This window comes from Pteropus alecto, unplaced genomic scaffold, assembly GCF_000325575.1.
Source record: "Pteropus alecto unplaced genomic scaffold, ASM32557v1 scaffold23, whole genome shotgun sequence".
In the NCBI taxonomy this organism is placed as follows: domain Eukaryota; kingdom Metazoa; phylum Chordata; class Mammalia; order Chiroptera; family Pteropodidae; genus Pteropus; species Pteropus alecto.
Genome location: NW_006435837.1, coordinates 5784536 through 5797714, shown reverse-complemented (window position 1 = coordinate 5797714; position 13179 = coordinate 5784536). Strand labels below are relative to the sequence as shown.

The 13179-nt window shown below is 40.5% G+C and overlaps 1 protein-coding gene across 1 annotated transcript in view; it reads left to right on the top strand.

Moving 5' to 3' along the window:
- REPS2 (RALBP1 associated Eps domain containing 2) overlaps positions 1–13179 on the top strand; it is a 133669-nt gene that overhangs the window by 812 nt on the left and 119678 nt on the right. The window contains exons 2-4 of the mRNA XM_025046608.1: positions 1122–1245; positions 6559–6707; positions 8865–8988. Coding sequence (XP_024902376.1) covers positions 1122–1245; positions 6559–6707; positions 8865–8988 — 397 coding nt within the window. The remainder of the gene's footprint in view (positions 1–1121; positions 1246–6558; positions 6708–8864; positions 8989–13179) is intronic.

Below are 13179 nucleotides of genomic sequence, written 5' to 3'. Positions count from 1 at the left end.
CCCCTCCCTCCCCTCCGCCCTTGTCCCTCAGCCTGCCCCGGACTGGTCTGCACCAGAGCCCACGGGCAGTGCCCCCAAACTGGAGCTGTGCCCAGCCCCTCCCCCCAGCCTCCTCAAGTCCCAGCCTTGGTGTCTGTCTGTCTGTCTGTCTGTGTCTGTCTGTCTGGAGATGAAACCAAAGAAGCTGTTCAAGGCCAGGTTGTGCAGGGGCTTAAATACTAAGGAGATAGGAATTTGTCCTGAGGATGGTGGGGATCCAGGCCGAGATGTCTTTAAGCATGAAAACAGTATTGCTAAATGAAAAAAAAGTTGAATAGTATATGATATTCTATTTGTATAAAGTATTGGATAAAAACCGGAAAAACACACGTGTGTGCTACATATATGCATGGAACATTTCTAGAAGAGTATGATGTTTTCCTTTGGGGCACAGAAAGTGGGGGATGCTTTCTAGTTCTTCACCCCCACTTACTATTATTAGAACTTTTGAGTATCACTTACTTTGAAATAACGTTTAAAAACTCATTGAAAGTTTAATTTGTTATTTTAAAACTATCAATAGTATTTGTGTCAGTTTAAGGTTTGCAAATGAAAGATTGCAATATCTTGCAAATATCTGTGCGTATAGTACTTTTGTTTCTGTGAAGTGAGCACTTAAGATGTAACTTTAACACCTAGGAAGTCATTTTGCCTGGGAACTTTAAAAAATAATCACTTTTAATTTTGATCAACTAGGATCATCTGTAAGCAGTGGTAATGACTAATCTGTTTTCTTTTCACCCCAGTGACTTTCTAGACTTTGTACATAAGAATCCACCCCCTGAAAAAGTCATTCTCTTTTGTAAGAGTAACAGCCATCCTTTGTCACCTTTATTTTTATCTTTGAAAGAGGAGGAATAATCACTCAGTCTTGAAACATCCAAAGTAGGTAGAATTGAATTATCTGAATTGAAAACCTCCCTGTAAATTGGAAGAAAAAGAAACCAGTGTATACACATAGATTCTCCAGGGACTTTTTGGTTAGCTACACTATGAAATCCTTAAGATTTCATAAGGTATCTTGTCTCATTTCCTTGTTATGAAATGGGGTTTTCAGCATCGTTGTTCTTGTCTGTTTCCAGATCACAGAACTATGTGGTGCCAAGCGGGTTGGTTATTTTGGTCCAACACAGTTTTACGTTGCCTTGAAATTAATTGCTGCAGCACAGTCTGGCCTCCCTGTGCGCATAGAGAGCATTCAGTGTGGTAAGTAGCTCCCATTTCTACACTTTATTATTTGTGACAGGTTTCTTATTTCTGAGAACCATTTTTAGTGGGTTTAAGGGCCTGTTCTATAAGCATTTGTGGAATTTCTCCTTGCTTTTACCAAATCTTCTGTAACTGAAAATAAAATGTAGCAGTATCTTAGTTTCTTTCTTTTAATGGGAGAAAAATTCAGTCACCTAGATTAATTCCTTTTAACTGACTTGCTTTTAAAATATTTTTTGTTCTTTAGCAGGAAGAGATTGGGACAAGAATTCTAGAGCCCATGGCAAAATAGTAATATTTGGTTTAATTTTCCACTAGAGGAATCTATAATGTCTTTTAAGACTGTGTTAGGGACAAGGGTACCAGTAACTGGGAAAGTTTGAGTGGAACTGCCCCTCTTCTCTGTCTTGTCCCTGCCAGCCGCATCAGATCTGATCATCCTTTAACTCCTCAGTTCCCAAAGCACTATTCTGATGATTAGTAAGTACTTTGGGGCTACCAAAATTTTAGCCGAATGAATTTATCTTCTCCAAGTTTTGACTTAACATCTTATCTTGCCATCCCTGCCCCCAACCTACTGTATACTTGAGCACTTTCTACAACTTAAATGAAAAGCAAAACCCCAAACCCTTAACATCATTTATACTGCCTCAATGTTGATTTTACAAATTTGTGTGAAGAAAGCAATTATTCAAGGGATGTGCTGAGGTCCTCTGTTAATTCACTCTGATATGGATTGCTTTCATATGTTCATACAGCTATGCAGGAACTTTTCCTTTTCCTCATTTTGAGATAAAAACGACTCAACTGTTCACACCTTTCCTGCAAAGTCCCTGGTAGACCTCAGAGTGGATTCAATTCTGTTAGTCCATGGTAACCTTGGAGGACAGCTCTAGGTAGCTGAGAAGATTGTGATAGCTCGACTGTGGGAAACAGCCCTTTTCCACTAACCACTAGGGGGCCAGGATCATTCTGCTGATCTTTATTAAAGGCTTAGTGTATGGTAGGCTTTGTGTCATTTAGGCCTTACTGCGTCCTACTAAATTAGGTATTTGTGTCATTTTGCATTTCCTAGGATAAACTGATAACAGACACCAGTGAAATCTCAGTGACTTAACAAAACAAAGGTTCACTTACTGCTTAGAAGTGGGTCGGGGTGACCTTCTAGGGCAGCTGCCTTCCCTGTGGTCCTGGCTCTGTGATCCTGGCTGCTTTATCTTGTGGCACCTCCAACATAGCTCTTTTCCCATAATTGCCACAACAGAGAAATAGTTTCTCACTATTTCTAGCAGTTAAATGCTTCAGTCGGCATGTGATGCATGTTAGTGCTGCTCACAGTGCATTGGCCAGAACTTGTCACGTGATCTGAACCACAGAGCAGACTGGGGGAGATGTAAATCTCCGATGTGCCTGCAAAGAGAGGAGAAGTGGCTGTGGGTGAACACTGGCAGTCTCTACTGTAGTACTGTTATTATCCCTGTCTTACAGATGTGGAAATTGAAGTTTAGGGGAGTTGAGTAACTTGCCTAAGGGCACAAGATTGGTAGAGTTTGGAGCCAGGAGCTCAGCCTCCAGTTCCCATGCTCTTCGTTGCTATGCATATTAGCCTTTTCTTGATTCTATTTAGTAAGGTGCTGACTGTAATCTGTAATCATGGAATATTATCCAAATGGGGAAGAAAATCTGACCCAAAAGGCATCCCTTCGTATTACATAATTTAGTTCCTTTAAACAGGTTTCTTGATGCAGCATTATTTCAGTGGCAGGTTTGGTATTTATTGTTGTAAGGCACAGCAGTGACTGCTGTAAGTCACTTGCTGTGATTAAACTTACATCACATCGAAGTTGGATTTGTGGTAGGCACTGATAGTTTGCATTCCATTGTAATGGTCACGAAGCTTTATTGTAGTATCATCCAACTTTATTTTCTGGAAAAGTTAGATCTGCTTTGTCGTGTACGAGAATAAACTTTTGACACTTTTGTTGATTATTTTTAAGTTAGACTGAAGTCTTTTACCTGGTTTGTGCCCAGATCTACAGTTCAGTTTCTGAGGGGGTGAGGAGAAGAAGGGGGAAGCATTGTCTAAATTATCATTTGTATACAGGATTAACACTTTTTCACACATATAAAGCTTTCTTGGTTGGATTTTATCAATCCTGGTGCCTTTTGCCTCTGAGAGTTTAAGTATACTCAGAGTTAATTTTGAACTTTCTTCATTTAAAGATTTATTTAAAAGTTATTTGTAGTCAGCCTATGTTGAGGAAGGATGAAGGTAAGATTAGGACAAACTTTGAGCTGCCACTTAGAATTTTCCAATTTGTTTCTTGAAATCCATTAGCTTAATGTGTGATGACACAAACCTTGAAGGCCAAAAGGCAGACTCTCTGAGAACCTAGTTGAAAGGCTATTGTAGCCCCATCACACCCAGGGAGTTGTGAGTTCACCCTTCTGTAAGAGCCCCACCCTTACTTCATGAATGACATGCACCTGTGTGTATGTGTGTTAGCCTCTGACCTCTAGCCTTTCCCATTTTGGTAAATGCCACCACCATCTACAGTTGCTCAAACCAGGAACCTAGAAGCATCCTTGATTCCCCCTTTTCCCTCACTCCCTAGTATAATCCATTAAAAGCTGGTTCAAGAAAGTATATAAGAGAATCAAAAGTATTTATAGTCATGGAAAGAAAAAATGCTGGAATAAGATTGCTAAATTACATATAAAATTGATTAATGCCCTATAGGGCAATAAAACTAGAACTTGGTTATTATACTTAGTAAGATGAAATTCATTTGTATTATTAGGCAAGAATTGCTTGTTAGCTAACAGTTTTCTACAGGTTAATATCCACCCTTTCAGAATTGTAAAATGCCTAATTAAGATAGTAAAAACAAAAGTATATGTCCCTAGGGAGTTAGGTAATCCTTGGATGGGCTCGTTAGATAATGCTGCTGTGTAACAATCCCCTCCCTACTTTATCCTCTCAGCATCTGTTCCTTCACAGCACTTTTATCAGTTTGTAAATACTCCTTCACAGGTTTGACTAATTTTTTATCTGTCGTCTTCACTAGTCTGAGAGCTTACCGGAGGGGAGGGGAAGAGAGGAGGATTTGGTAACCCCTGTACTATGGGGCATTGTGGGCACTCAGGGCATGCTTGTTGAATGAGTGAATGAATGAATGAATGAGGAGATGGATACTTATGCATGGGGAGTGAGTCTTAATCACCTGTCACTCTTCAAGCTCAAACAATTGGATTCAGAGTCAGCTGGAATTCCCGAGGGACTCTTATAGCACTCATCTTAGGCCCTGGTTTCCAGCCTCTCTTGCACTTGAGAATCGCCTAGAGAGCTTTAAATGCAAAATAAAAAATAGAGGTACCTGGGGCCACCCCCAGAAATTCTCATTTAATTAGCCTGGGGTATGGCCTGAACATTGGTATTTTTAAGAGCTCCCCAGGTGATTCTTACGTGGAGCCAGGGTTGAGAGTGACTTCTAATGAAAGCCAAGTGCAACATTTCCAAGAGCTTTGCTTAAACTATGAGTACATATTTGATTAGACCAGGGCCTGAACTAGGGTGAGGTAAGAGGAACCCTGGGTGCATAATTTAAGGGAGTACTCACTCTCAGGGCCGTGCAAGTACCGACTCTGCGATTACATGGCCCTGAGAGAATGTGTGCCTCCTTAAATATTGGCACTAGGCATCTCTAGCCTCACCTTAGTGAGAGCTAGCCAGTCAGGGAGCTTACAAATGCTGACCACTTCTTTTCTCCCTCAAGTAGTCCTCAGTCATCCATCCTCTCCTGGGCAGATCAGGGTACAAATTATTATGTGATCTTGCTTGATCTTTTCAGATCCTTTTTGCAGACTGAACTGAAACAAATTCCTCTCTGAGAAGCGAACCATAGAATTAGCTTATGTTTGATTTACTGAAAATCTAGATTTTCTTTTGCCATTTTTTTTTGAAGTCCATTTCTGCCTTGAGTGCTGGAGAGCTGCTGAGGGTGGGAAACATTAAAAATGGCAGCCATCCTCTCTTCAGGAGAGCCTTGGTTTAATTTTCTAGATTGGTTATTCTATTTATGTCTCTTGGGTCCTGGGCTGATTGATCATGCAGTGATTTGTCATATTGCCTACTTCTTTGAATCAAATGTGGACATAGCAACTAAAAATAAACATGATGTGGATATTAGAGAACCAGGAGTCTTCTTTGCCTGGGGAGCTAGGATACTTGCTTACTGTTGCTAAGATGTTTTCTGGGTTTAGCACAGCATCAATCATTGGAAGTGCAGCTGTGCTTTTGGACTAGAGAGTCGATGGAAACACAAAGGCACACTGATGAGTATTATCCTGAACAATGGATACAGATGCAAATCATTATGCATAATTCATAATATTATCCCCACTTTGGAGTTCTTTGTGTTGTGTGATTGTGTGTGATTTGCTGTGCTGAGAACTAGAAGTGTACCAAAGCATCATTTCTGTTTTCAGAATAGTTTTGTCAGATTCGAAAGATAAGTAAATATACTAGACCGTTGCATTTCAGTTCTTTGTAGCATTGTGAGTGTGGCTAATGGGTTTGACGGTGGAATCTGGTTGAACATTGGACTAATTGCTTTAACTTGATACCATTTTCCTTATTCCATTATGAAAAGACAACTGGAGATTGAGTGTGAAAATCCCTTAAGAAATGACATGGGCTGGGAAACTGTTCTACCCAGGAAGTTTGCCTTAGGAATGAGGGGCCTTTCTTGTAGGGCAGCAGCACTGGACACTGGGTATTAGCCAGCTCTGCCACAGATGAGCTGTGTGATCTTGAGGATGTTACTTAGCTTCTTGGTGTCTATTCCCACATCTGTAAAAGAAGGCTGATGATAGTCTTATCGAGTTGTTGTAAGGATTAAATGAGTTAATATTTGCAGATCTTAATACAGTATCTGGCATATAATAAGCACTGTATATAATTTTTCGCCTATTACCATTTGTCACTTATTGTGTTTATGCAACCTTACACCCTTTTTCTTGGTGCTGGACTAAAGGCTGAAGTGCAAGATCAGTCCAAAACCTGAATTAGTTCTGCAGTGATTTGATGGCATTTAAAAATGTTCAACCAGAATACTGTGGTAAAACTGTAGCATTTTTCTATCTTGACATTATTATAGGAGTCCTCATTGTGTCGAAATGAAAATTTAATCTATATTTAGTGCTCTGGAATTTTTCCTCAAACGTGATTCATCTTTTGGCCATTGAGTTCCCCTTTTTGCAGTTTTAAAATAAAGTCTTACTTGAGCTTTTCTGATTCTGGTCCTAAAGAATTGCCGCTGCCTCGCTTTATGATGTCAAAGACTGATGGTGAGATACGATTTGGGAACCCAGCCGAGCTGCATGGAACTAAGGTTCAGATTCCATATTTAATCTCGGAAAAAAATACCTTCAAAAGAATGGATGATGAGGATAAACAGGTAAACAGTCTGACCAGGCATGCCCATTTGATTCTGACCATGAAACCTCACGTAACAGCAGTGCCTCATGTCTGCTGTCAAGCTTCCAGCAAATCTCACCGTCTGGAATACAGTTACAGACTTGGAAGTGAGCCAGTGAAGTTCCTTTGTAGCAAGAAAAAAAGGTGGACACACAGGAATTGCCATGAGCCACCCATGGGCCCTTTAGAGCCTACCTTAATGTCGAATCGTGTCTCCAAAGTAAGGCTGCCGATTTAGCGCACTTATTTGATTTCTCTAATTAGCATTTCCAAATGGGTTCTTTGAAATGCAACTTATAGGACTTTTTAGTAGGTCCTCTCCAAAAAAAAAAAAAAGAAAAGAAAACCCCCAAAAAACTCTGGAGAAAAGGTTTCTCTGGTTAGATATGTTTGGAGAATGGTTCTTCATATTCCATTCTTGAGGGGAGACGAAATCCTCAGTTTGGGAGGTTCACAGTGCGCATTAGCACATTAAGTGCCCTGAAAAATCCTGCAATAAAGACACTTGGAGACCTGCATTTACTCAGCTTCTTTCACCAGGGAATCTTTTCTTGGGGAGCGTGTTTGGAATGCCATCTTGGGAACTACTGCCATTACACATTTAGCAGGTTAGGAAAGAGGATATAGGGAGGATGCACTTTTAAAATTACACCACTAGTTGTAATAGTTGGGTGGTGACTGGTAGATAAAAGTGTAAAATTCTAGAAGAGTGAAGCCTATCAAGAAGGGGTAAATAGTCGTATACATTGGTAACCCCGAGGGCATCAGGTATAGCCCATACTTCTAATAAAGATACTGATCATGCAGACAAGTCAAATTATATTCGATACAATATTTTCTGTAGGCAAAGAAATTTGTTATATTTTAGGAAGATGAATCAAAATGTTTTTTTAAATGCAGTGAAATTATAGGATTAAGTCAGAAAACTAATTTATATTGCTTACCCTGATAATGCCGGATATATGAGGTGTTGCTGCAGAAATTCTTTATATTTATGGTTAAGCGAGGTATAGTGTGTCGTCTTAAACAACTCCAGGTACTGTGGCTGCCATAATTCTGATACAGTTTAAACTATTCCTTCAGGGATATATGTAAAAAGGAGTGTAGGAAGCTTCAGTCAACACTCTTTGGCATGTTTTCCCACCAGCATTTGGAGAGGGATGAGGGTCCACTATACCGGGATGATTGATGCCCTAGGAACTTTCCAGGTCTATCTCCTGGCTGAGTGATTGAGGACACATTCTTTTACTTCAGGCTGGGTTTATGCTAGGCCCACCCAATCCGTGGGGGTGAGCTCACACTTCAAAGCAAATATTCTTTTTCTTAAAGAAGAATATCAATCAGTATCTCAGTTTGCATATTTTTTAGACTAACGGCACTTATATAGTGTCTGTTGATAAAAAGTACTGTGTCCTTGATACTTGGGTACTCCACAGTTACCAGTCTATTGGTAATATTAAAAAATGCAAAGGAGGGAACCCAGTAGCGGAGTGAGGTTGTTTACCTTGCCTAGAGTCCAGCGTCAAGTTCACATTTGAATTGAGAGTCGAATTGCAGTGTGTTTATGGCTCCATCCTAGTGTTTAGGAGTGGGCTACTTGGACTGGTTTACCCATAATGAACTGTTTGGCAATCTCTCAGTGCAAAAAACTGGCATTTTACTTGGCATAGTAAACTCCAAGAATATTTAGCAGTAAGAATTTTAAATATTTTTTTAAGTATCCACATTTGCTGGAAGACTTGATAAGTGTAAATGCAGGAAATAGGGGTCTTTATTAATGAATGAATATCGAATCTGTCTACAGAGAGATCAAAATTGGGGAGTATGAATGTTATTTCATGTGACCAGTGTCTTTTCTTTTCCAAAGGAAAATATTATTGGAATAACTGCAAGTGTTCCAGGCTTGTTTTAGTAATTTAGGTACCTGAGTGCTAGCGAGACTTTGTTCTCTGGGAGACTTTTGAATCCTCAGACACTGCTTTTGAACCCAGCTGTATTTTTGAGAAAACATTTCCACCATTTGTTAAATTAGCTGGCTCACCAGCAGTAGAGTTGCGTTATACTTCATAACTGCAGCTCAGAGTGCCAGGCTTCTCGAGTGATTGCCTCTGAACTCTGCTCTGGTTCTTTGAAGCAGGAAACACAGTCTCCCACGATGTCACCCCTCGCCTCCCCTCCTTCTTCCCCGCCTCATTACCAGAGGGTGCCCTTGAGCCATGGCTACAGCAAACTGCGGAGCAGCACGGAGCAGATGCATCCAGGTAAGAGGCGATCTCGGGCCAGCTGTCCCAGGCAGGGTCTTAGAGACGCTTTAATCAATCAGGCAGCAATGCCACCAGCTGCTGAATCTCCGGACTTAATTACTTCTGTCTTTAGAAACATGGCTCAATTTCATTTTATACTCTCAAGCAAGGTTTTTTTTTTTTATAAAAATAAAATGAAATATATCTTAGTAATGCCTTGTCTCCTGTCCTACAGACTAGTTCATCTTTAGACTGTAAACGATTTAGATGAGTTAATCCTTCATATACAGATTTCATTACACAGGAACGTGGCATATTAAGGGTTTGTATTGTTTTGCAATTGTTATTCCTTTCTGCAAGCACACCAAACATATTTATATAACAACTGCGTTTATGAAACTACTTAAAAATATAACTCAGAGAAAGCAAAAGAGTTGATTCAACCTTTAAAGACTGATGACATAAATGAAAATATTTAGCTCTTGTTTTTGGGAATCAGAATAAGGGAAATGCTAAGGGCAGGATGTAGCCAAGAAGTGTGCGCAGTGCCGAGTTGTGGGGTTGCCTGCTTGCTCCCATGTATGCCATGCTGGCTGTGCTAGCGGTAAAATCTGTTAGTTGATTCCGAGGATGACTTGCAGAGCTGGCTGCCCAGGCTGCAGTGTTTCAACTCCATAAATTCACTGCAGCATCTTGTCCTCCTGGGGCTCAGGCTCCTAGTTTAAGATATGACCAATTAAAGCTATTCTAGAATTGGATATTCATAACCCCCCGTTTTTCTTTTGTGGGCTGTGGCTGAAAATGACCCAGTTTCTGCACGTTTTTGCTGCATTGAAAATAGCGGTGATGGAAAATGTGTGCTAGGCTGGACTAGAGGCCGTAATCTTGCAGAGAGAGGCAGGTGCGGCATGATGGAAAAATCTTGATTGGAATTGGAAGGTGTGTGTTTATGTGACTAGCTATGTGACCTTGGGCAAGCCATTTAACTGCTCTGAACCGTGTGCGAGGGTTAGCGAGAGCACGAGTGTCCAATCTGATTGGAAATTAAGTCCTTTGCAAATGCAAGGTGATATTGTTAAGGGATGGTAACGAGAAATCACTCTCCTGAAACTCGAATGTCCCGCTGGTGTCTGCAGCAGAACGGGGTTGAGAATTCTTCATGTTCTTCTTATAGCCGCTCCTGTCTGCTTTCCCTGTTTTTAGAAGAGGGTTTTTAATTTTTTTGTTTTGATTCCTAATCTTCTTCGGATTTGGAAGTTGGAGTCCCGTGCCTAGCATAGATGAGTCATTTTTTGTTCTACTGAGTCAGCCTATCATCAGGTTCTATTATATCTTTTTTGATATTCCTTTAAAAACTTGTGTATACTCATTCTATTTCATGCCTCATTTTTTCCTTATACCATTCATATTGGGCTTCTGTTCCCCCAGGGGCAAGGAAACCACCTGCTTCTCCCATCTTCCTTGACTCTTAGCAGCCTCTGTCAAAGTTGTCTGTTTTTATTCTTTATTCTTTTTTCAGGTGAGGTAAAGTTTACATAGGATAAAATGCACACATTTAAAATCTTCAATTTGCATTTTAAAAAATGTAGACACCCATGTAGCCACCGGTTCCATCGAGAGTAGAACATTTCCATCACCTCGGAGATGCCCCGTTCCAGTCCCTCCTTGCTCCCCAGTGCAAGCACTGTTCTGGTTTTTATCGCCACAGATTAGTTCTGCCTCTTCTAGAACTTCATCCACATGGAATCATATTGAATGACTGTACTCTTATGCGTCTGCCGTCTTTCCCTTAGCATAGTGGCGGAGATTCACCCATACTGTTGTGTGTCTCAGTGATTCGTTCCTCTTTATTACTCAGTAGTGTTCCATCGTATGAATGTACCACAGTTTGATGTTCTCCAGTTGATGGACATTGGGGTTGTTTCCAGGGTTCAGCTGCTATGAATAAGGATAGTATGAACATTTGTGCGTGTGTCTTTTATGACATATGTTGTCATTTCCCTGGCACCTAGGAGTGGAATTGCTGGACTGAGGGTAGGTGTATGAGAAGCTGCCAGTTTTCCAAAGTGACTAGACCCTCCCACCAGCGATGTATGAGAGTTCATACTCCTTGCCAGTGTTTGGTCTTCTCAGTGGTTTCTTTTTTTCAGTGTTTTTAATTTTAGCCATTCTGTTAGATGTGAAATGACATCTCCTTGTGGTCACTTTTTCATTCTTGAAACATCGTTTTCTAAGTTTCTGTTATACCTTCCTGGTTTTTCTTCTACATCATGATTCTTAAAGTGGTGAGCTGCTCTTCCAGAGGGTTCTCCTTTGCACAGCATACCCACAGAACAGAGGCTGAGTGAACAGTCTCCTGTTTCTCAGGGAGTTGAGTTTTCTGGGTCTAGCCATCTATTAGGAGGTTGTTAGGTCCCTGTAGCTGGGAACAAAGTCATTTATAAAGAAAATGTTTACAGGTACTCCATTTAAACTTCTCCATCTAAGTCATAGGAAGAGAGAGCTTTTCTATCCGCAACTTGGGTCTATCTTGTGATTTCTGCTTCTAGTCAATACTATTCATTTCAAAGCTTGTTCATTCCTATTTTTATAGCACGTGTGCATTTTCCCCGCAAAGGACTTTCTTTACCTGTCTCCTTCCTTTCCTGCCACATACCTTTAGGTTAAGAAGAGAAGCCCACGTCTTCCTTTTCTCTCTCGCCACATTTCCAGAACTCAGTTTCTCTTCAGGCTTCCATGTTTTCAACCCATCTGACAAACCCAGGATTCTCCTTCTTCTTGTACTCCATCTTCCTCTTGGTCTACACAGTAGCACGTCTAAAATCTGTCAAACCTTAGTGACTCTGGTACTAAGCATTCTAGAGTTGTTCTTAATTTATGCCTTTTCGGAAAGGGGTTTTGCTGCTGGGATAATTTTCTAGGAATACATTTTTCTGGATTCACTTTCCTGTCCAAGATTCTGCCATGATTCCTGGATGGTGGTGCATGTGTATGAGTATGTTTTAACTCAGATCGAGCATCGTCAGATCAGTCTGTAATTCAGAGCCCCTCTTCAGCTTCTCTCCTGGGCCCCTAGTCTCACCTGCTGGATGTAGTCGTAGCTAATGTTCATTGGATAAGACTTATGCACCAGGTATCATGCCAAGGTCTTTATGTGCATTATTTTCTTTTTACCACAACCCTCAGAGGCAGCGACCGCTATCCATATTAAAAATATTTAAATCACAGTAATACATGTGTATAGTTAAATAATATTTAGATGCCTATAGTAAAAATAACTATTCTCCTTTCCATGCAACCTGTTTCTGATCTCCAAAGGCAACTACTTTTAACTCTTTTACCTGTTTCTTCTGATATCTGATGTCTTATTTCAAAATCAGTATGTCTGTTTTGCTTTTTCTTATACATCTTATTCTGATGTATCAATTCTAGGTATCTACTCACTTAAGAGCATGGGCTGCGATATCTGTCTCTTGGGCCTACAGGTAGACTTGGTGGGCCTACATTTCTCATTTCCAGCCTGCGTGACTGTGGGTATTTCACTTTTCTGAACCTCAGTTTCTCTTATCTATAAAATAGAATAATCTCTGTCTCAGATTTGTTCTATGGATCAAATGAGAAATGTAAACATCTGTGTCTAGCACAGTTCCTGGCACATTGTAGGTGCTCATATGTTCCCTAGTATTTTCTTTTGTGTTTTTAGACTGTGGCACCTGTTTTGTTTTTGAAATTAAGTATTTTTGAAAGTCACCTTCTGGATATCATTCTCTGGGGTTGACAGCGGATGTAGAGTCTTCATTGTGAAGTTACTTGTGGTCTCTGTTCTAGTTTGACACTGAGTCTCGGTGTGATGAAATCTTTAGGGTTTGTTTTATATTCCTCCTCTTGGAGGAAGATGGTACTTTTAGTTCCTTATTAAACCTCTTGTAAGGGGATCTAAAAATTATTATTTTTTGCATTGAGTTGCATGTCTTGGGTTTTATTTGGAAGGAAGGAGAGTACGGGCAATAAGTAATACCTACCTTTTTACCTCCTGAGTTCAGATCCAGGTGTGGAATCAGGAATCAGACCAATTATGGCCTGAATGTCAGTTGTGGTACTGATAGAGACGATCGGAGCACCTGTCTTAGATTTGTGACCACGTGCGCTTCAGCACCCACTTTTCCAGTAACAGGTAGATGTGGCCAGCCCAGACTTCCTACAGGAATA